Genomic DNA, 25,283 nt, shown 5'->3' with positions numbered 1-25,283 from the left:
TTCTTGTAGCATTTTTCACTTTAATTTGTGCTTTTTCCCCTTGCATATAAATCTCAATATTGTTGCATTTAAATCATCAAAAAATATATTTCCCAATTTTACAGGAATTGTTTGGAATAAAAAGAGTAGTTTCGGCAGGACACTCATCTTCACTGTCGCTATGAAGACCTTATTTATTAAATTTGTGTGCCATTTCATTTATATTTAATTGTAATAGAAGTTGAATAGAATTAAAGCATTATTTTTGTAAGTATAAGAACAGCTATGATTTCTCTCTTTGTGTTTGTTTAAAAGATAAGATAACCTTTATTGTCATTTTGCTGTATACGCAATCTCTTACATGAAAGAGGTAATCAAGACTGACTTGTATTCATAGTTAAAAGGTGTTTTGCTCAGCACTTCACTGATAAAACAATAATCTGCTCTTAAAAATAGATAAATGTGAGATATTTGTTAAGTGAGTTTTGCCCCATTTCATGACTTTTCTTGCTACAGTTGTTTATTGAATCATTGCAGTTGCTAAGTTGGTAACATGGTTGTTAAATGAATCTGGCTTCTTCGTTGACTTTGGTTGTCAGATGGTTGCAAATCTGATCACATGACCCCAGGACATTGCAACTGTCATAAATATGAATCAGTTGCTAAGCGTCCGAATTGTCATGTGACCATGGGGATGTACAATGATCGTAAGTGTGCAAAATGATCACAAGTCACTTTTTTCAATGTCTTTGTAACTCGTACTTATGTTTTTTTTCTTTGATCAAAGCAGTCAATTTTGCTATCTCTGCTAACTCCGTCAACTTTTGCAGCCATTGTGGGAATCAAAATATCCTTCCATTTTTGTGCATAAAGTAGTCTTGCTGCCGTCAACATATATAACATCAAAGTTCCAATTTTTTCCCCAAGTCTTTTGGTATAGGTTTGTATTAATTGCATTGTATATTGCTATTTATGAAAGATGTACTAAAATGAATTTTAAGTTTTTATTTTATATAGTATTTATAGGATAATGTATGTCATGCGATTATTGAGTATAAATGAATTTTTACTTCCTTGCCTGCTTAGCAACCCAGAGTGGAGAACAAAAAATAATTCTTAAGTTAAAGGATTATAGATTCCATTTAAAGCTTAGAATCAATTACAACTCCTTCATTAGAGAAAACAATTGTTGGAGAGGCTATTAATTTGGATTCCTGCAGAGAATTGAATGCAAAAGCTTAAATAGCTGTGTCTATCTCCAGTGCTGTTTGGAAAATATTATATTATATAAAAAATTTTATTCATTTTGGTGTAGCTTCATAGTCAAGTAATAGTATATAGTTAATGATAATAACATTCACCAAAGATAAATGTCAACTGTTTAAAGCTAGGAATATAAAACTATTCAGTTGGTATTTCACAATGACTAAGGATGACCTGCAAATGACTAAGTTATAGTGACTAAGAATAAGCTATAAATCAGGAAGATTCTGATTAGAATTTCACTCTGGCTGCAAATACTTTAGTTAATTTAAGGCAAACTATTTATTCCATCCTGTGTTCCCCAGTGAGTGGTATAGGAAAAAATCATACTGGTCCTTCTTACAAAGCTACAGTAAGGTTGTGACAAAATAATGTGTTATAGGAGAAAAGGAAGACTCAGTGAAATATTTTATTTTTATTTATTAGAGTTTAGCCTTTATTCCTAGGTAACTCAAGGCAGCAAGCATACATAATTAGCTCCTTCTTCCTCCTGTTTTTCCAACAACAACTTAGTCAAATGGTTGGACTGAGAGAGAGAGAGAGAGAGAGAGAGAGAGAGAGAGAGAGAGAGAGAGAGAGAGACTGGCTTAAAGTTACCTAGCTGGCTTTCATGCCTATGGCGGGACTAGAATTAAGCAGCCCACCACCGAGCCGTGGCCTATTGGCCACCGAGCTGCGTGAATGGCTGGCCAGTGCACACATATGTGCATGCATGCACAGCCCCGCTCACAGTGTCGCTGCAATGTTGCAGATGTTCATGGCCCCTCGTGCAAGCATCATGGGTGGTCACGGCCCCACTTGTGCGAGTATCGCTGCGAGCATTCGCAGTCCAATTCGCACGAGCATCGGAGGCGTTTGTGGCCCCATTTGCATGAGCATCGTAAGCATTCACAGCCCCATTCATGTAAATGTCACCGTGAGCATCGCAGGCACTCACAGCCCCACTCACGTGAGCAACGGATATTTGTGCATGTGCACATGTGCTTGCATGTGTTTATCCCCACACACACAAAATCATCTCTTCTTTCCCCCTTCTCCCTGCTCTAGGCCACCAACTGCGAAAGATTGGGGAACTCTGCCCTACACCAAACTATTAAATCATTAAAATATTTAATTATTAAAGATGATCACATGAAATAGGTTAAATTATTAATTAAAAATTAATGTTCAGTAACTATTTGAGGCAATTCATTGTTATTATCTTTTTCTCTTTCCTCTTCATTAATAGCTATTTGTTATACCAAATGCTCATATATTAGTTAAAAAAACATCCATTTGTGTGACAAATTTCATATTAGCTTCTCATACAATTTCCAAATCATCTCTCACTGATTTGTTTCCGTTAGCTCTTCCATGTAGCTCTTTCCCTTTTTATTTGTTGTTGGTTTGAACAAAAATAGATGATGATTTAGTAGGAAATGTTTAATTTCTAGAACATTGTAGCACCAAGTGCTTAAGGTCCTAGTCTTTTATGATAGATTACTAAGAAAAGTTAAATATCATACTTCCCTAGCCCTCATTCTGGCTATATTTATTTACCTTTTGCAAATTTTGATAATTTTCTGAACTTATTTATATGGAATTAGATTTTTTTTAATAGTGAAAGAGTAAATTTGGCTTTTTTCCCTACCTCTTAATAGGTAGTTATTATCCAATAGCAGTCTAGAGAAAGCAAAATAGTGTTAATTATTAGCATAAACTATATTTGAATGCCTGCTGTTTCTGATAAACTTTCTTGGATTAAACAAATATGGGATTGAAACAGTGATAAATATTTAGGTCCATCTGAAATTTCTTGAATTGAACTGGACACTGTACTCTTCCATAGGATTTATTCTAACAAAAAATGAGGTAAGATATTTGGTGTGGGAACAAGAACAATGCAGTATTAGATCCTAAATGTTTCCTATAGCTAGGTGGCTGGCTGCTTTCAATTATACTGAATGTTAATTCAGTCAATTCTCTTACCTCTGTGATTGAGGTGAAGGAATCCTGCCATTATCATCAAACAGTAATTTACTAAAGACTTTAAAGCCAGAATAACAGATTTCAGGAAGGTATCTTTAACACTACTCTGGGCTAAATATAGTATTTTTAAATCATAATGGTAAATTCTCATCCTCAGTTATAGTGAATCAATTAAGGTAGAGTCTCTTTGAAATGCTTTTTTTCACATCTTCAAATCTGGATTGAGTTGCATCCTGTGAGATAAATCTTCAAAAGCTCCATTCTCCACTTTCCGACAATCACTTACATAAACTGACATTAAAATCTAATTCAGAATCACTCTGTTTTGTCATATTCTGCTTAGAATGCAGAGGTACTTAACTATGTATTCATTTCAGATTGGTTTTCACCCAAGGGTACTGAAACTGTTTTGATAGGTAACTCATGCTGGATACTGGATGTATTCCACATTGTTAGTGTATAATTCAGATTTAAACATCCACATATTTAAATCATATTCTGTTTCCAAAATTGTATTAACAAATTTATGAATATTAAACTTAGAGAGTATGATAGTAGGGCAGTGGTTCTCAACCTGTGGGTCGGGACCCCATTTGGGGTCGATCGACCATTTCATGGGGGTCGCCAAGCAAGGCTGTCCGCCATTTTTTTTGTCTGCCATTTTTTTTGTCCCCCATTTTTCCCCCCTTTTCCGGCGGGTGCCTTACCTCCCTTGGGCTGGGCCAGCTGGTGGTTGGCCTGCTCCGTCTCTGCTGCTTGCCAGCTACGCCTCGGCCAGCGCAGGGGACGGAACCACGCATGCGTGGCGCTCCCAAGCAGGGAAAGTCCTCGACTTATGACTGGTTGGGTAGTCCTCGACTTACGACCGGTTTAGTCCTTGACTTACGACCGGTTTAGTCCTCGGCTTACGACCGGTTTAGTCCTCGACTTACGACCGGTTGGGGTCGCGGCATTAAAAAGGTTGAGAATCACTGTAGTAGGGCAACTATCTGATACATTGTTTTTATTTACTTTTATCCTGTCTTTATTATTTTATACTATCAACATAATGTAATCAACACCAAACCTTTAAAACACTTGTCTTAAATGGCCAATAAACATGAACAAATCATTTGTTGAATTAGTATAATTTTAAGAGTGTTAAAATATATTCAATATTCTTCAAAAATCTCTGATATTTTTGTAACACAGGGGTTCAAATGTTTATTCCACAGTTCCATTGTGGGCATCTCCCCAGAATTTTATTTAATAGCAAAGCTGTGACATGCACTGTAATTTAACTTTTCTATAAAATGAATTTTTAAGGATTCTTGTTTATGCTGGTATTTGTTTTTCCTGAAGTTTATTTTACAAAGTGCAAATGCTTTAACATTAAAATATACATTTTGTGACATAATTTGTAAACCTTGCTATATTTTAAATTATATTTGATAAGTTGCTTTTCAATAAGATTGAATATTGGGATCAAATAATTGTAATTTTTCCCAGATTTTCAAACAACAAAAAAGTGACTTACAACTGGTCCTTGCACGTATGATTGTTGCAGCATCCACATGGTCACATGATCAGACTTTGGGCACTTGGCAGCCTGGCATGTATAACCACATGATCACCATTTACAACCTTCCCATAGAGCTTTCCACAAAGAAAGTCAATGGAAAAAGCCAGATTCATTAAGAATCATCATGATTCATTTAACTGCACTGATTGGCTTAGCAGCTGTAGCAAAAAAGTTGTAAAATTGGACTTGACTTAGTTAATGATCATCACTTAGTGATGGAATTTTTAGTCCCAATTGCGGTTGTAAGCCAAGGACTACCTGTAGCTAGTACAGCATTAGATTAGAATTTCCCAAATTGTTTAAGGTGTGCCATAAAGTAAAAATAATCTGAGTGCTGATATTTTTAGTGCTTTAATATTATTTAAAGAAGTTAAAACTCCTCAGACTCTCAACAGACTTTAATGTAATATGCCAAGAACATTTTAGTATAACACTGTAGGATGGAAAAGAACCAGAAAATCCATTTACATCTGTGTTGAATTTATTATTTCACAGATTCAAGAAGACAACTTATCTAAATTCTGAACAACTTGCTAAAGGAATGAGAAATTTCACAGCTATGTCTGGACTGTTTGTGATAGAACACTTCATATTATGTCTCTAGATTTACACTTCTCATAGATAGTGGTTTTTTTTTTGTATAGATGTGATTACTATGATTCAAAGGCCCACAACTAACAGAATTTATGACTCCATGTGGAGGAATGACTGTAACTGGTGTACAAAACAACAGATAGACACTTCCAAGATTACTATTCCAAAGCTTTTGGACTATTTGTTGGAGGGCCTCGAGAGAGGTTTAGTGCCCAACAGAATCCGCAGACAGGTGGCCGCTCTGTCCACGGTCCTCACATATGGCAACTCTCAGCCATTAGCCCAACACCCATGGTGCACTCCTTCATCAAGGGCGCAACTAACAACAAACCACCCGTGATTCACAGATATCCCTCTTGGGATCTGTCCATGGTCTTACAGGCCCTCACCTCACCTCCGTTTGAGCCCGTCTGGACCTGCATCTTACGGTACCTGACGCTTAAGGTCACCTTCTTAGTAGACGTCACATCAGCTAGGCGCATCTCAGAGATGGCAGCTCTATCTGTCAGGGAGGACCTGTGCATTTTTCATACTGACAGGGTGGTCCTACATTTGGATCCCTCCTTTGTTCCCAAGGTCAATTCCTTGTTTCACAGGACACAGGAGGTGGTACTACCGGACTTTTGTCCTCAGCCGTCCAATGACTTGGAACGTAAATGGCACACTCTGGACGTTCGCAGAGCATTACGTCATTACATTAAGCGAACGGCACCCTTTCGCAAGTCGGAGGCCCTCTTTGTGTCCTTCTAGCCTCACTCAAAGGGACAGAAGGTCACGACATCCACTATTGGCAGATGGATTAGGACTTGCATAGCAGGGGCGTACCAGACGCAAGCCCTACAGGTTCCAAGTCGAATTACCGCACATTCCACTCGCAGCGCAGCAACTTCAGCAGCGTGGGCGACACAGGCGTCCATTGAGGAAATATGCAGGGCAGCGACGTGGTCGTCGCCATCACCTTTCGTGAGGCACTACAAAATAGATAGGTTTGCCTCTGCGGATGCCTCATTTGGCAGGAGAGTTCTCCAGTGCGTAGTATCAGGGAATGGGACACAGGCCCAGATTGCTTCCCATCCACAGGGACAGTGAGGCTTTGGTACGTCCCATTGGTGGATTCTCCAGTCGTCATGCTGGAGAAGGGGCATTGGCTTACCTGAACGCCTTTTCTCAGCATGACGATGGAGAATCCACTCCCGCCCCTTATGGTCAGTCAGGCCCTGTGTCAGGGGCATTTGAGCCACCACATTGAATTGTAGTCAACAGCTGCGCCTCAGTCGTGACTGGGCAATCCTGGTCCAGGGAGAGAGGCGTGGCAAGTTGGCTGACTTAGTCTCTATGGGCAAGAAGACGAAGCTAACCCATTGGTGGATTCTCCATTGTCATGCTGAGAAAAGGTGTTCAGGTAAGACAATGCCCCTTTTAAAAAAAATCTTCCAAGGATCACAAAAGTTATAGAAGTGTAATGATTTCATCTAATGACTAGGAATGAGGTTTGCTTAATATTTTGGAGGAAAAACTTCAGAGAACTCATACAATCCAATGTGTTTAAGTGTGCAGTATATGTAAAGGTAAAGGTGTCTCTGTGGATTTACTCCGCTAGTTAGTCGCTGCTGACTAAAAGGGGTGGTGCTCATCTCCATTTCAAGGGCTGTTGAACCAGTGCTGTCCAAAGTCATTTCTATGGTCATGTGGCCAGCGTGATGTCAGTACAATATATGTGGATGTATATAAAGTTAACCACCATAGTGATGAGGATGTTTCTGGCAGGTTCTACTATTTGTTTCAGTAACTAATGTGTTAGTGTTAAGTTATTGCAGCTAATTCATGCTGATATCCTCTGTCCAGTTTCTGATATTCTTAATCTAGTTTAGTTGTTTACATAAATTATCTTTTCTTCTAAATATGCCACTAATCAATTTACTTAAATCAGGAATGGAAATGTTGAAGATCCAGCCAATATCCAGCCATTTTAACTCCCAAGCATCAATTTTGTCTTTGGAGAAGGAGGTGGAGAGCCATGATTTGACTGAGCCATATCTTGTTTTCAAAAGATTATAAAATAAACATTTTGTATATGTTGCCCTGCTTGACCTTGGAGGATACAAACATGCCTGCTTTTAGTGAATAAATGTTTAAGTAAAGAGAGATATAAACACATTTCTTTGAATAGAGTAATCTAGAAACTCTTCTTTAGTAAGTCAAACTACTTTGTGTTATATGTTCACATTTCTCATATACTTCATAATGGGAACTTCTGAAATTTTATGCTATGATATACAGTTCAGTGTAGCATTAATCATAACTACTTGTCTGTTTTTCTTGTTGCATCAAAATTATATACAATGAAATCTGTTTTTGTCTTGTTCACATTCTTTTTATTAAATGTGTCTTTTAAAAAAAATCTTCTGAAATAAATTCCACTCAGTGCAAAATTGAATTGTTTAATTAGGGAGAAGGCAACAAGTACATTTATTAATGACTGGAAACCCTTTATGGATTTTTTGCTGGCAATGGAAAAAATCAGTTGTTGATTTATGGATTCGATGCTTAGAAAGGGGAAAATATGGAAAGAATGAGATTATGACATAACCTTAAAGGGGGAGGGTTGATGTTAAATTTATAACTGCTGTAAAGAAGGTCAAGCTGATCTTTTATATAAATTCTTTATTATTTTTTCTTTCCTCTATTTACATTTTAACATCCACTTGCACTTTTTCTTTCCTTTTAATTTATATTGTATGCTTTCTTTTTATTATAGTATAATATCTCCTAACAAACATATTTTTAAAAATGACATGAACTCCCCTCTTTACATTGAACCAATTTTATTTTATTTTCTAGGAAGAAGGCAATATTAAAGAGATTGCAATAACATATCATGTCAAAGAAGGGCATGAAAAAGCAGATCCTTCACAATTTGAACTCCTTAAAGTACTAGGCCAGGGATCTTTTGGAAAGGTAAGAGAGACTTTCGATCTGTTAAAAGCTACCATAGTATTTACCTCAACCTATACTAATCAGAATTCCCTAAATGAATATCTAGTTCTTAAATTCCACCTACCAAATCTTTTTTCAGGTTCTTTAATTGTCTCCTAGTTTTCTGCCCAAGCTCAGATTTGAATATCTAAGAATGATTGTTCACAAATTATGAATAGTGAACAATCTAAACTTAGTATACTTCCTCACAATTTTCCATGGTTGAATTAATATAAAAACTTGTTTCATTAATAAAACTCTGCAATACTTTGGATTCTGGTTCAGAGTGCTTTGGCACATACAGGACCATGAATGTAGCACCTGTCTGCAACTCCTCAAAGCAACCACATCTTTTCCCAAGATCCAGCTGCCATAAGATCATGGGAAGAGATATCACTACTTTAAGAGTCACAAACAAAGTTACTTTCATTTTCCTAAATTCTTCAAAGGACCTTTTCAGAATCTAATCAAAGTACTAAATAGACTAACTTTGAGGTGGGCAGGACTTTGTTTTAACCAGAAGCATATAAAACATTTGGAGAACTTTACATTTGAATAATATTTGGTATGTGCTGATCAGCCATACTCCTCTTATTGGAGTCAGAGGGTTTTTCATAATCTATTCCCCTGCAAGCTGCAGAGTTGAAACCATTATTAATACATTTTGCATGTGTGTACCAAATTGTTAAAAGGGCTGCTTTGTGCAGGTTGATGTAGCTGCTTTGGAATCTGCTCCCACCTGTTTTTGCAAGTGATATACATGCACAACTACATCATTTTTCCCACTGAAGTTAAGTAGGTATACATGTATATGCACATACTGTATAGACAGCTAGGAGCAACTTCTGATGCTTCAAATTCTTACATTTACTGTAAGGATTCAGAAGGAGGTACTTTGTAAATGCCCCATTCACTTTCACATTTTTAAAAGTTTTGCAGAGTCCTACTTTTTATATTGTTGGCCTGTTCAACTGTTTATCACAATAACATTGTTGTGTTTGACATTAAAAAGGCTTTACTTGTGCTTGCTACAGGTATTTCTTGTGAAAAAAATCTCAGGACCTGATGCCAAACAGCTATATGCAATGAAAGTGCTTAAAAAAGCAACATTGAAAGGTAAGTTATGCAACCTATAGATATTTTAAAGAAAAAGTTACTTTTTCACCATAGTTGTCACTGTGAACAGTCACTGTACAAGGGAGTTGCTAAGTGAGGACTACTTGTATTCAGGCAGAAGTTAATGAAGGTTGTCACGTTGCTGCTATGCCAAATATTCAATTGCTTAATAATTTATTTTACATACAAGTTGCTGGATTGTGGGGGTAGAAATATAATAAAATTAGTATTTCCCTGATCACCTATTTGTATTTGTAATTCAGTGCTTTTATGGAGAGGTTAGACTAGTGATGGCCAATATTTCTGAAGAACAATCCTGAAATTATTAAAGTGATGATGATGATAATACTTCTGCCTTTGCTAAAGCTTGTCTGTCTATTAGCTATCTGAAACACAGGTTGGTATCAGCAGACTTGTCTGTTTTAACTATCAAGTAGCATTTGATTGAGAGCCAGTTTGGTTTATGGTTAAGACATCAGGCTAAAAACTGGAAGATTGTGACTTCTAGTCCCACCTTAGGCACAAAATCAGCTGGGTGACCTTGGGGTTATCATTTTTTTCTCAGTCCTAAGAAAGAGGCAATGGCTAACCACTTCTGAAAAACCTTGCCAAGAAAACTGCAGGGACTTGTCCAGGCAGTTTCTAGGAATCAGATTCGTTTGAGTAGAAGGAAAAAGTGGTATTTGATTGGCTACCTAACTGCATTTACTGCATTTTACATTACGTAGGTTCTGGAAAACATTTAGGCTGAGATAACTAGATATGCCAAAACAAAAAGTCTAAATTCACTTAGTAGCTATTAATTTGAATGAAATGTTTTATAGTTCGTGATCGTGTTCGGACAAAAATGGAACGTGACATCTTAGTAGAAGTTAACCATCCTTTTATTGTCAAGTTACATTATGGTAAGTTTAATAAATTTTGTAAATCAATGCCATATGATTAGAATATCTGTGCGAGCCCTTTGTGTTAGGCCAGGTAAAAAAATCCAGATACCTCAGATTCCAAGACTGCTAGCTTATTGTTGGGAGAGTATAACAACAGAATTTTGAAGCCCAAAATCAAGGTGGGGTTACTTTAAGTTTCTTTTTCATTCTTCCTTCAGTTTTTGGACTTTTAGAAATATAACTAAAAAAACCACAGTTATGAATTGTTTTTATTATGACTTTGATGAGATTGCTTTGTGTGTTCACTGTTGCCAGCTTTATGGTTCACATTTTTGCTTATCTTTTTTGTCTCTAAGATATTTAAGCAAATCATTCAGAAAATTTGTTTCTTTTATTATGCCTCATTTTCCTTAAAAATCTATATTTACCTAATATTGGAATTTAGATGGCAGCTGGGCTAAATAAATTGTCATTGCTCTATAGACAGGTTATGGAAATACTTTTTCCAGAGGGCATTGCCTTCACTATACAAGATAAGCAGGAGCCAGCAGTTTTCAGAGCAGAGGCATAGTTAAATCAAAAGGTTGCTTTAGAGTTTAGACAGCAAGATGGGCGACATATACATTTAATAAATAAAACAACTTCGCTCCAAGGCCATAAAATATAGGGCAAAAAGTCCATTATAACAGGAGAGAGGGGGGAAGACAAAGTTTTAAAAGGTTTTGGATACAAAAGGGAAGTGTAGTCTCACACACTGACAGGGTCATCCTCTGTTTATTGTTACTTCATACTAATTTCAGTGAAGATTCTTATTTAACAAATGCTGTGCTGTGTATCTGAAGGACTTTAGCCAAATCTGAACCTACCAGCCAAATTAAGCTGGGATGAGATGCATAGATTTATTGTCAAAGTCCTGGTTCAAGAAATCCAGCATCCTTCTTTCTGACGGGCAAAGCAGAGCTTTCCTACAGTGATCTTCTGAGACATTGTGTGCAAACCTTTATGAAACTGACAATATATTACAACGTATAGCTTAATTTAGAGCCAATATCTGGTTAAGGCTTCAGGCTAGAAATCCAGGGACTATGAATTCTAATCCCAATTTAGGCATGAAGCAGCTGAGTGATCATGAGCCAATCACTCTCTCTCGGCCCTTCCTCTCAGGAGCAAGTCAATGGCAAACCATTTCTGGCAATCTTGCCAAGAAAACTTCAAGGACTTGTCCAGGTAGTGGGCAGGAACCAAAAACTGACTCAAATAAATATATCTTAGTTTAAATAGATTTTGAAAGATATTGTATCGAGCCTCACTGAAATATTTTCTCTTATTTTTCAGGCATGGTAAAATATAGTATTATTACATTCATACAAATAACCATGCAGACCAATATGACAATAAAAAAGTAGCATTAATACTACCTGGTATATAGTGATAATCAAAGTTTGCCCCAACATTTTCCATTTACATGGAGGTTGGTATATAACATTCTGCTATTTCCAAGGTCTTTATATGCCATCCCAATTCTACACAATAGTATGAATTCATAAAACCGTGAAACAATAGGCTCATAATGTAGAGCAATCTTGCTGTTCTTGCCAAGAACAGACCAATGTATTTCTTGCGAAGATTAAATAATCAAATGCTGTATATATTTTCCACCAGATATCATTTATTTCATAGAAGCATTTCTCTTTTATAAACATTCTTACTGAGATTCAGGAACCTAGCTTGAAGACATTTTAATCAGGAAGAGCTCCCATAGTGTCTCTTACAGATACACTAAATTCTACAATAAATGTTTTTAGTATTAACAGGCACGGATTGTACATTTTTAGTGAATTTGAGCTTTGGGCATTGTTTTATTGATTATTTGAAAATCATAGCCCATGGGAAATGCTGGAGTTTAGCCATTGTATTTTAATACTTCCAAAAAATTGTTAATGACCAAGCTTGTTGAAATAGCAATTTTGTAATATGAATACTTCATATGACAAAGGATTCCCTCCAAGCTAGCTCTAACAGCCATTATGCCCTTTTTAATGCGGGACTGTGAAGCCCCTTAGGCAGGCAATAATAGTTCGGCCTTCTCTAGTGGGATAATTTTCAGTAGATGCAGTTAGTTCCTTACTACAGCACAGTAGCAACTTCAACAAGCAGCAGCAGTAGGCACTAAAAAGTGATGGGTGCCAATGTTGGCATGGTTATCTAGTTATAGCCTATGGAGTGTAACATAAATAATTAAATAGTTCCTTTCCATAGCTAGAGATACTGTATTGACTTTACTGAAATCAATTGTTTACTTTTCCCTCAGCTTTTCAAACAGAAGGGAAGCTATATCTTATTTTAGACTTTCTCAGGGGAGGCGATTTGTTTACACGCTTATCCAAAGAGGTAAGCAAGGTTTATATTATAATTATGACAAGAGCTTTTTAATAGAACTTTCATTTTAAAAATGTGCTGAACTATGTAGGAATATATTCCACATTCCTTAATTTTTTGTATGTATAATATAGCATTTCTTCTACATTTTCTATACTTTGAAATAATTCTAAGAGCTAATTATGATTATATATCAGTATGAATTTTAGATGCTTTGTGTTAATACTTATTTACTAATGACAGTGGCTTTTATAAAATGAATATTTGCATGCCATTTTTAATTATAGATGTTACATTTTAAATTGAGAAATAAACATTCTTATTATCTGTCAGACCTGCCCCAATCCAGTCCCTTAGGAAAGAAAGACCCTCGACTTCATTAGATTGAAGCAAAAAGTAATTTTACTAAGGAAGTTGGTTGCAATAAAGACCAGTCTCTGGTCTTCATCACCTGTCATTTCTCCCTTCCTATTTCCCATCATGTACACACAATCATATTGTCCATTTGTCCACCCCCTCCCCCCTCCAGCCGTTGATGGTAGGAACTGGCAGGACTGACACTACCTTAGTTATAGAAATGCATGTTTTTCTTTGTAGGTCATGTTCACAGAGGATGATGTCAAATTTTATTTGGCTGAATTAGCACTCGCTTTAGACCATCTGCATAGTCTTGGGATAATATACAGAGATCTAAAACCAGAAAAGTAAGTTATTTCAAATTGGATTCAAGTAGCTGTATCCATGGAATTATGATGAGGCAGAAGGATATGGCAAAAAAAATTATGTCATAAGTCTCTGCTTTTTTCTATGTATATTGTAGTTTCAATGGAAATACTAGAGAGGAATAATGTATAGCACAACACTACTTTCATCTTTCTTATAAAAGAAACAAACACTTGCAAATGCCCATGGCTACATTTATACATTTGATAAATTTATTTATTGTAGAGGTTTATAGACGACTCCTATCAATAGAAGTGCGATGACTCGGTGGTTAAAGCTGAAAAGCTGATAGCCCCGGGTTATAAGCTGAAAAGCTAACAGCCCGGGTTCAATACCTGAGCACCACACAATGGGGTGAGCTCCCATTACTTGCCCCAGCTCCTGCCAATCTAGCAGTTTGAAAACATGTAAATACAAGTAGATAAATAGCTACCACTTTAGTGGGAAGTTAACAGCATTCAATGAGCCTTGGTGTATGGTCATGCTGGCTACATGATCACGGAAGTTCTTCAGACAATGCTGGCTTCCTAGAGTCAGACACAACTGGACTGGGGAAACCTTTACCTGTATCAGTAACGGAGTAACCTTGAAATAATATTCTATAGCTTTCTTTAATCATTGCCAATAAAATTTATATAACCAATTTAAAACTTCATTTTATTTATAGCATACTTCTTGATGAAGAAGGACATATTAAATTAACGGGTATGTAAGGCAAAATTTACTTTCTATGAATGATTTGTAGACACCTTGCTTTTTGCGTGATAAAACAGAACGATTTCAAAATGCATGCACTTAAAAATAGCCCACTTAAAAACTAAATAATTTTCTGGTTAGAAATATTACTAAATGTACTTTTTTTTCCTTCCAGATTTTGGCTTAAGCAAAGAATCTATTGATCATGAGAAAAAGGCATACTCCTTTTGTGGAACAGTGGAATACATGGCCCCAGAAGTAGTTAATCGACGAGGTCATACACAGAGTGCAGACTGGTGGTCATTTGGTGTGTTAATGGTAAGTTTTAATGCATGGGATGATTAAAGTCTATGGATCTTTGATATTCGGCCCCATGCTTTAGTGCACTTATCTTAGTAAACTCTGTAAAAATAAAAAGAAGAAACTTCATTTCAACCATATGTCAATATCAAATATACACCCATCTAGTTAATTTATTCTGAACATAGTATGTATACCCAGGATATAAATTGGCAGGATAAATAATTAAGTTCTTTATTTCACTTGTTAGCAATTTGCAAGTCACTATAAATTTGGCACTATTTTTATTATTTCATAAGTAGCTCTAGGATAAATTAAATCCTGTCAATATACATTCTATGGGGTTGAATCAGGACAAATGGAAATAATTTATACCTAAACAGAATTATACTATAAAAATAGTATTTCTCAAATTTGTTATGTCCATAATTAAATCTAAGCAAATTTGAAATTTTAAACTATTTTAATGCGTAATTGAAATATCCTTTTGATTATTAAAAATTGCAACTAAAAAACTTTTGAGATTTTAAAAATGTAATGCAATATTTTGATTATAATTTGCTTAAATAACAAATGTATGTAGATTTTGAACTTCTGTGTTTAAAGTACAAGCTGTTAACAAGGTCAATATTACTTATGTATTACAGAAAAAAATGAAGTTAGTTTTTACAAGAAACATAATTATGCAGTTTTTGAAAGAAAGGGGATTTTAACATGTTTCTAATCTGACTAGAATGTTATATTTTAGTGTATTTCTTCACAAGTATATTAAAAGCTATATTGATTAGCATGGAGTAAGTATTTTGCAACAAAATTAAATGGTTCAAGTACAGGATTTTTTAAACTTCTCAGAGAAATAATCTCAAATATCCAACTATATGAATTTTTAGTTTTTAGTAGTCAGTATACAAATAGCTCCTAGATTTAAAATACTTTGAGATATCACCTAGTATCATATGAAATTATAAGCAATGTTTTAAAGAACTTTCTAGACAAGAAAAAAGAATAATTTCATTTCCAAAAAATTAGTAGCCAGATTAATTTTGACTACTTTGGGTATGTATACTTATTCATAAACCATTTTATTAAATATTTAAATTTCTTAAAGTGTAAAAGCAGAAAAGAAAAAATAAATATGTTTTGAAATTCTTTCATTAAAATAGAAATATGTCAAATAATTTTGAATTACAAACATCTTAACTCTCAAAGCATATTTTAGCCTCACCATATGTGTTCTTATATTAGAACAGTCTGTTTATCAAAAATGGTCCAACCTCACTTTCAATGTTGGTCAATTTCCAATGAAATTGGAATACAATGTTTTGAACTCAGAATATTTTGATCTTAAAATTTGTTGCAATGTTATCTGTTTCTATTTTACAATTTTAAAAGCAGAATGGAATTGAAAACCTATACTTAAAAGTAAAAAAAATCTAGGAAAATAAAATCTTATATTTGAGGAATATAAACATATTGGAAGCATTAAATATAGTTAAACTTTTGAGAACTTAAGCTGTTAATAGAGAAAATTGCCTATAAAGCTCCTAATTTACATTTATAAAAAAAATGAAAAATCTGCGAAATTAATCTTGTCAAAGTTTTTCTCCGTATCTTTTAATATAATTGATGAAAGTTTTATTCTTTCAGTTTGAAATGCTCACTGGTACTCTACCTTTCCAAGGGAAAGACAGAAAAGAAACAATGACTATGATTCTCAAGTGAGTACACTCTTATTTATATATGTTTCAGATATTCTACTGGGTTTGCCCTCTGGGTTGTAATATTTAATGACCATTCTTCCCTTCATTTTGAAAGATACTAATATATTATAAATACATATTTCAGATGTCCTGATTTCTCCATCAGAAGTGTAAAGACATTCAACCCAATGCTTTATAATTTGGCATATAGTAACTATTAGTTCTTTTGACTCATCAAATGTCTCATGTATCATATCTCTTGTTCATGTTATTTTCAAAACAGTGTTGGTGTAATCAAACCTAGAAGAGTTTTCTCACATATTCAGTTTGTTAACACTTGAATAAGTGAGAAATATGTTTTTTCATTGCTTATTTCTACAATTTCTCCTGATTCTTGCATACCAACTTAATTCTATTATATACCTGGTCATTTGAAAAATCTATAATTGACTGATATTTTTGCTTGATTTTTGGTAAGTTATATACACCATCTTGTCAGACTTTGACTCTTGATGAATGCCTGGCAATTTTTTTCAAAGTGCCTGCATGGTATGCAAGATATAGTAGTACTATGCTCATAAAATATTCCTTATCATACTTCATGCCATATACAATAATAACTCTTAATTCTTCAGATATTAACCCTATATTTAGGAACTTAGTAGAAGCTCACAGACAGAATATGAAAAACTGCAGAACAGATCAATCAGGCTCTGTATAGTATATATTTCCACTCCAGAGTTTAAATCTAGTCCCTTTCCTCCTAGCCCAGTGGTGGCGAACCTATGGCACGGGTGCCAGAGGCGGCACTCAGAGCCCTCTCTGTGGGCACGCGCGCCATCGCCCCAGTCCTAGGCCTTCAGCTGGGTTTTATAAAACCTTTTCACTTTAGGCGTCCGCTGCCGTGTGCAAAAAAAAAAAAAGGTTCAATCAATCAGTCAATTTCAACTTCTTGCGGGGAAAAAAAAGATCTTGCAAAGTTGGAATTGATTGATTGAACTTTTTAATCCCATCCAGTCTGCCATTACTATTGCAGCCACGCCCACCCAATGGGCCACACCCACCCAATGGGCCACACCAACCCGGCACCCGACGATGCATAAGTGAGTTTTGGGTTGCAGTTTGGGCACTCGGTCTCTAAAAGGTTCGCCATCACTGTCCTAGCCTTTAAAATTAAGAGAAATTTGGCTATTCTTTTCTAGACCTTGAGTTAACTTCTCAATATTTACATAACAATTTTGTCTGCCCTGAGAACTGCTGCTTCCACCTCATCAGTTTTAGATGTTACATTCTGTTATCTTGCAGAAAAATATTTTTTCATTATTCTTTAGTTAAATTTAAACCCATTAGGATAATATACTTTTCTATTTCCCTGCCTCTTTTTAATAGTAATTTTACCTCTTAACTGACACTGTACATCATTTTACAATATTAGCTCAACCTCTGAAACATGGTTCTTGGATCAGATACTTGGTTTGTCCCATTGCTACCACCTTTAGAATTGTGAAGGCTGGGAATGTGAATTGATTTATACTTTTTAAAGCAGATGATACTGGGTTTTTGTCTCAGAGCCCAAATATGTAGTAAATGTTAGACTGAATGCTATACAAGAAGTACAGATCTGACAATGAACTAGAGACCAAAGAAGTTGCATTTCACAAGGAAAATGAAGTGAGCAATTGGAAGTTATACATAAAGAGAATGTTATTTTTAACACACATTCTAGCAAGTATGGTCCAATCACAAATAAAACCGAAAAGGGAGTTAAAATTAAGCAAAAGCAATAAAATCAATATACTTCATGGAATATTTTAAATCACAATAAAAATAGCACACCATTATAAAATTCCGTACCTATCATCCATCTTACTTCGTTCATAAGATGTACAGAAAAACAGTCCTACCAGCGTTCTCAGCATTGGCTCACAAACACTTGCACTAGTTGCTTTTATTATATAAAAAGAATTTCAAATATTTTTTAAATGCATCCAGAGATGCATAAAGTGGAATAGGTGGGAATAATTTTTTAAATCATGTATGAATAAGATGCAGCAACATGCAGAAGGGAAATAAGAAAAATCTCCTGTCCCACTGACTATATTATCTAAACAGGATCCTACCAAGACAGGAGCTGGGACAGGTAGTGAGCAAGGCTAGCTGCAGAGCCTTAAACATTACTATGAAGAGCTTAAATTGTGCTCCCTTCTTAATATGGAGCCAGTTTAAGACCCTGCAGCAGGTAGAAAAAAAGGAAAAATTAGTTCCAGAATAATGCATACTGAAACTTCTGGAATGAGGTCAGAGAGGTAATAAAAGAGTCTGGACAAGATACCGCCAGAGCCTGAACTTAAAAATGTCAGTAGCTGGAAACAGTTGAATTTGGCTGATGTTCAATAATTTAAAAAGACTCACTCTCATAGTTGCTGCTAAAATGGCCAAAGAGAGAGTATACTATCGTCAAATGGGAAGAAACTAAAGTGAGTAAATAAAGTACAAACTATATGTACTTTATAAATATGTACTGTGGTACATATTTAGTAAAGATGGGATAATGGTGGAGAAATAAACTCAAGAGAAGGGAAGTGGATAGCATGAGATAAGGAATGAAAGTGCTATATGTAAGAGTGTTTCTGGTTCACCTTATGAGTTAGATCAGGAGAAACACAAAGTAAGTCAAATGTAATGCAAATAGTATATTTAAGGATATACCATGTTTCCCCAAAGTAAGACCCGGTCTTATTTTTGCCTACAAAACAGGCATTAGGTCTTACTTTTGGGTGGTGTCTTATATTTTCCGTGACACCTGCCTTGCCTCGCGACAGTGGCACCAACAGCCTCTTCCAGCAGGAGCCCACATGGCTGCTGGCCCACTTCTGCTGTGGCCGCTTGTGGCAGGAGGCCACCCGGCACATTGCGCTGCTGCTGCCACAACGAGGCGAGGCAGGAGGCCACGTGGCACATTGTGCCGCTGCCGCCACAACAAGGCAAGGCAGGTGGGGGAGAGGGTGGAGCCGCCCCACATGGTCTGCACCTGCTTCCTTCAGCCCCCCCCGGCCAGGCCATTCCTTGCTCCCTTTGACTCCCCTCCTGAGCTGGACTGCCATGCTACTGTACGGAGGATGGGCCGGGTAGACCTGGTCCCCCTCTGCTGTTTCGGGGCCAGGGGGGAGTGACGGCGAAAGGCTCTGCTGCTGCTGTGTGCCGCTGGAGGGGCTTTCTTCACACTCCATCCCACAGAGCACCTGCCTGACGGCACCTGCCACCTCCTTCTCCGCCAATTCTCCCGTGGCTTGCGCCGTGACCGCCGTCTCCCTCCACCAGCCCTCCGTCGCCGCTACTGGAGAGAATGGAGAACGGGGAGGGGAGCGGCTCTGCGCAGCAATGGGGAGCGACTCTGTGCAGAGATGCAGAGCAGAGTACTTGCTTGCATCACCCCTCATCTCCCTTCTCTGTTCTGGAAATGGCAGCTTTTTCCTGCCGCTTCTTCAGTGCTGCTATAGAGCTTGGCGCATCATCGCCCAGCTCTTCCCTCTTCCCAAAAGCAAAAAAAATTCTTTACTAACCTGCTGTCACTCCCCCTGGCTCCGAAATGATGGTAGGGAACCAGGTCTACCCGGCCCATCCTCCGTATGATAGCATGGCAGTCCGGCTCAGGAAGGGAGTGAAAGGGAGCAAGGAATGTCCTGACTGGGGGGGGGGGCTGAAGGAAGCGGGTGCGGGGCACATGGGGCAGCTCCACCTTCTCTCCCACCTGCCTTGCCTCGTGGCGGCAGCGGCGCGATATGCCGCGCGGCCTCCTGCCCCATTGTGGCAGCCAGGTGGGACAGAGTGGGCGAGTCCTAATTAGGGCTTATTTTTGGAGTAGGGCTTATATTAGGCCCACCCCTACAAATCAGGGTAGGTCTTTTTTTCGGGGTGGGGTTTATTTTTTACCTTATGTGGGGGTGAAAGAGACAGGGTCAGGAATGAACAGGTGCTGAATGAATACAAAACTTAACAGCTTTTTATTTAAAAAATTGCTAAAAGAAATGTATGAAATTGTTTATGAATGTAGAAACAAGGACAGAAAAGCATGAAGTAGCAAGTGATGTACTGCAAACTTGATGTAGCTATATTTCTCGTTTTCTTATCTTGTGCCTTTAATTTCTTTGGCTTATTATTTCTTATTCCCTTTCTGTATATGATGTTGGTTAGCCATGCTTACAAGATGGGCAGCCAAATAAATTGATTAAAATAAAGAATGATTAATGTTGCCATTTTATGACATACTGTGAGGTTTTTAACAGTTTATTTCCAGACAAGAGGCAGCATCCAATATCAGAAGAGGAGAAAATTTTTTGTCATGTTCTCCTTTTCACTCTTCAGTCTCTCTTTCCCCTGCCTCAATATGCATGGAAGCTGTTTGAACCATCCCCACCTGACCTGAAGCTCAAATGATGATAGGCAGCAGAATAGTGAAAAATCATTCCAGTCAGTGGTACAAACAGTGAATATGAATACCAATTATTTAACCTGTAATTAAACTACAGTATCCTACAGTAATAAACTAAAACCGGTGAATGTAGATTAATACCCTTTATGTTTGTAAACTATTAATTTGTTTTCTTTTACAGAGCCAAACTTGGAATGCCCCAATTTTTAAGTGCAGAAGCTCAGAGTCTTCTTCGAATGCTTTTCAAAAGAAATCCTGCAAATAGATTAGGTAGAATATTAAAGTTATCTAATTAAGATTTCAATAATAAATTAAATAATCATCTAAAGGTTTTTGGTATTGTTTTTGTTAATAACCTCTAATAGGAGCAGGTCCTGATGGAGTTGAGGAAATTAAGAGGCATCCATTTTTCACCGCAATAGACTGGAATGTAAGTACACAAATCAGTAAAAACACTATTGTAAGAAATATATCATGCTTACTGATTGTTCCAAGTTATGGTGGACCCCCCGAAAAAGCTAATTATTCGGTTCCGAAGTTCTCATGTCCCCCCCCACAATCACATGACATATTTTGAATGCGTGGCAACAAGCCCACATTTACACTTCTTTTCACCATTTGTGGTCACATAACTGCAATTTGAGTCATTTTTTTGTCAGAAAATGTTTATTTCCAGCAAAATCCACTCAGAAGGAATAATGGATTTGCTTAGCAACCATTGTGCTTGCTTAGGGACTGCTGCAAAAGTCGTAAAATCAGATTTGGTCATGTGATAACCCACTTTATAACCATCACTACTTATAACTGTAATTGCAAGTTCAATTACAATTGTAACTCAATGACTATCTTGTATGTATTTGTAATATATTAAAAATTTGTTTGCCTTAGAAATTGTACAGAAGAGAAATTAATCCACCATTTAAACCTGCAACTGGTAGACCTGAAGATACTTTTTATTTTGATCCTGAATTTACAGCAAAAACACCAAAAGGTAAAATATATACTATATGAGGAAAGTTTTTGTATATATATTTCAATTTTTCTCTGGCACAAATATATTAAATTTTATTTTAAAAAAACTTTGCCATAGTGTTCATGCTATCATATGCAGTCCTTCTATATTAAAGAAAATCCCTTCCATGATTTTGTGTTAAATGCGAGATACCTCTCCTTGTAGTTTAGCTTAAATTGTCAGAACCCATATCTATCTGATTTCATACTTCCCTTGCTCTTTTCCTCTGACCCCAATTCCATTCTCTTCTCTCCCTGGGTTCTGCCATACTCCTGGAGGGGAGGGGGGAATGATCACGGGTTTATTGTCTTAGCTTCCTCTATCGCTACAATGTAACACTTTGTTTTCCTGCACTATTTCTCGATAGACCTAACACCTGGGGATTGGCTAGTTTGAACCGTCCGGATGAACTATGGGGTGGGGTTTGCTTGGGGACACTTTAACCCATTGATCTGTGCGGGATCCTGTCTGGTATGCCTGCTATCAGCTTCTCCTAATAAAAGTTCCTTTTGGAAGAGCTTGCTTCCATGAGTTCTGCTTTCTTGGGATGAGGTATTGAAGTGGGCCCTGACATTAGACAGGATGTCCAATAGTAGTCAACCCGGAAGGACAGACCTTGCCGGGGGACTTTGCAAAGTCTACCATGTCGGACACCGGTGCAGAGAAGGAGGACGCCACCGCGAAGGGGGATCCCTCCGGTCGGAACCCTGCCAGCTGTCCGGCTCCGAGATGTCCTACACCTCGGAGGAAGAGTTGGTGGAGACGCACAGCCTTAAGCCTCGCTGGTGCATAGGCGTAGGCAAGAAGGACGAGTGGGAGAAGAAATCGAATAAGGTGACATTGAGGCGAGGCAGCCACCAACCGGGATGGAAGCAGGAGATGGAGAGATCCCTGCAGCTTAGCGAAGATGAGGACAATCACGGGGAGCAATCAAGCTAGATCCTGGAGAAGGCGATCAACCTGATGAAATCAACCCTCGTCTCCCTCAAAGATGAAAAGCCCGGCCCCGCAGCCGCACCATTACCTTGGGCTGCAGTAAAAGGGACACCGAGGGAGAGTCCGAAGCCGAGGCCCCAGGAACGTCAGGCGGAACAGCCCCACTCCCCGCCGTGCGGTAGCTGCTGTGGACGACACCACAGACGACGTAGGCATCGATCCATCCAGAAGTTCCCTCCCCTGGACGTGAAGTTTCAAGATGAGCCATGGCGCCTGGGGTTCTTCCTAACCCAAGTCCTCAGCTACATGGAAGAATACGGCCAAGACATCCCAACCGACAAGGCTCAGATCCGCATCATACAGGCAGACCTGGACAGCGTGGCAGCTGACTGGGTGGTAGACATGCACGACTCCGATACCCCAGAGCTCCAGAACTTCAACCAGTTCATGTTCTCCCTTAGATGACGGTTCGAGGACCCGTTGGCAGACTGGAAGGCTCGCGAGAAGATTAAGACGGTGAAGCAAGGCAGATGCCCAGTTGCCGAGTACACCCAGGAGTTCCGGGCCATTGCTAGCAAGCTGAACTGGCCGGAAGACATCCTGCTTAGCCACTTCAAGGATGGGCTGAATTACGACCTCTACGATGCCTGCCTTCCCCAGGGAAACGCACACTGATTGCACGATTGGTACATCCTGGCAGATGAAGCCGAGATCGACCTGCTCAAGAGACATTGCAGATGGAAGCCATGGAGCTGATCACCCCCTGAGCCGTTATGCAAGCCCGCAAAATCTCAACCCACAGCCAAGAAAACCACCGGCTGCTTCAAGTGTGGGAAAGAGGGGCATCGCGCTGTAGAATGCCACTCGAACCCCCAGGAGAAAGCCGACCGGACACCAGCCGGGAAGTCAGGAAAGTCACCCACCAAGCCGCGAGAACCAGCCCTGAAGGGCACTGAGGCCATCGAGTTCCCCCTCCACCCAACGGGGGAAAGAAACCCAGGCCTATACCGCGGGAGCATCCAACTCGTCAGACGACAACTCCGAAGATGAGCCCCTGGTAAGTGGACCCATCGCGCCCCTCACCTGAACAGTGACTATCCCAGCCCCCTCCATACACGAAGCTGTAAAGGTTAGAGCCCTAATAGACTCTGGCTGCATGCGTTGCCTTATTAGCCCAATGCTGGTGGGGACCCTGGGCATTCCGGTGAGGAGGCTGAAGAAACCGATATCCTTTGGTCAATTAGATGGGTCCATAGCAGAGGGAATGCCAGCCACTCTAGCCACACTACTGATCCACCTTACCCTGGGGGACAACGAGGAGACTATAACGTTCATGGTGACCCCAGGCATGGAGTGGCCAATAATACTAGGGATAGCATGGCTAGCGAAATGGAACCCCTGAGTGGACTGGAGGACAGCGGAGCTCAGGTTCCCAAAAGGGGATCGAACAGGATCGCCACCTCAGGGAGGTCCAGAGAGTTCCCTCTGGAAAAAGCAGCAGTGGGGGAGGAAAAAGCATTGCCCGAAATACCTGAGGAGTACAAGGACCTCGCTGAAGTCTTCAGTGAGGAGCGGTCGGATGAGCTACCCCCTCACCGACCCACAGACTGCGCTATAGAAATCAAGCCAGGAGTGAAGCTCCCAAAGCCTAGATTATACTCCATGAGCCCCGAGGAGCTACAAGAAATGCAAAAAATTATAGATAACAACTTGGAGAGGGGCTTCATTGAGCCAGCTTCCCCCAAAAAGGTAGCAGCCCCAGTCCTGTTCAAGGAGAAATAAGACGGCACATTGTGCATGTGCGTGGATTATCGCGCCTTGAACGCCATAAGCGAAAGCAACCTGTACCCTCTCCCCCTCATGAAAGACATGCTGTCCCACCTATCGAAGGGTAAAATCTTCACGAAACTGGACCTAAGGGAAGCCTACTATCGCATTAGAATTAAAGAGGGGGACGAGTGGAAGACTGCGTTCAATTGCCCTATGGGGTGCTACCAATTTAAGGTCTTGCCATTTGGGCTGCAGGGAGCCCCCGCGGTCTTCATGCAGCTGATCAATGATGTACTGAGGAGCACCTGTACAAAGGGGTCCTCGTCTACCTGGACGACATCCTTATATTTACGGATGTCAGAACCCATATCTATCTGATTTCATACTTCCCTTGCTCTTCTTTCTCTGACCCCATACTCCTGGAGGGGAGGGGGGAATGATCGCGGGTTTATTGCCTTAGCTTCCTCTATTGCTACAATGTAACACTTTGCTTTCCTGCACTATTTCTCTCTGTACTTTCCTCTCCCTAAACTGTCAACTAGAAAAGGGGGAGGAAGAAAAGAATGCAGCCTCCGGCAACTGGCTTATCTCTCCGCTCTCAAGAGAAGGTGTGAAGAATCACCTAAACATCGCTGTTACAACCAGAGCCGGCCTGATGTTATCTCTCCTTTCCCACGATGGACCTAACACCTGGGGATTGACCGATTTGAACCGTCCGGATGAACTATGGGGTGGGGTTTGCTTGGGGACACTTTAACCCATTGATCTGTGCAGGAAAACCTCAGATCCTGTCTAGTATGCCTGCTATCAACTTTTCCTAATAAAAGTTCCTTTTGGAAGAGCTTGCTTCCATGAGTTCTGCTTTCTTGGGATGAGTATTGAAGTGGGCCCTGACATAAATGTATCATGAGCCATCAAACTATTCTTTGTACACTACAATTTGCCCAAATTTTGGAATTTATTTTCTTGGAAGTCTCATCTCTCTCTTGCT

General features: G+C 38.7%; 1 protein-coding gene across 2 annotated transcripts in view; it reads left to right on the top strand.

Moving 5' to 3' along the window:
* Positions 1–25,283, top strand: part of RPS6KA3 (ribosomal protein S6 kinase A3) — a 55,984-nt gene that overhangs the window by 11,630 nt on the left and 19,071 nt on the right. For both annotated transcript variants that reach the window (XM_015825392.1, XM_015825384.1), the window contains exons 3-13: positions 8,207–8,323; positions 9,376–9,457; positions 10,282–10,362; positions 12,656–12,735; positions 13,321–13,427; positions 14,114–14,151; positions 14,318–14,460; positions 16,090–16,160; positions 20,756–20,844; positions 20,940–21,004; positions 21,463–21,565. In XM_015825392.1, the coding sequence (XP_015680878.1) occupies positions 8,207–8,323; positions 9,376–9,457; positions 10,282–10,362; positions 12,656–12,735; positions 13,321–13,427; positions 14,114–14,151; positions 14,318–14,460; positions 16,090–16,160; positions 20,756–20,844; positions 20,940–21,004; positions 21,463–21,565 (976 nt within the window). The remainder of the gene's footprint in view (positions 1–8,206; positions 8,324–9,375; positions 9,458–10,281; positions 10,363–12,655; positions 12,736–13,320; positions 13,428–14,113; positions 14,152–14,317; positions 14,461–16,089; positions 16,161–20,755; positions 20,845–20,939; positions 21,005–21,462; positions 21,566–25,283) is intronic.

Source organism: Protobothrops mucrosquamatus, unplaced genomic scaffold, assembly GCF_001527695.2.
Source record: "Protobothrops mucrosquamatus isolate PMUCROS unplaced genomic scaffold, P.Mucros_1.0 scaffold_198, whole genome shotgun sequence".
NCBI classification, from domain to species: domain Eukaryota; kingdom Metazoa; phylum Chordata; class Lepidosauria; order Squamata; family Viperidae; genus Protobothrops; species Protobothrops mucrosquamatus.
This window is presented reverse-complemented; position numbering and strand designations above follow the sequence as displayed.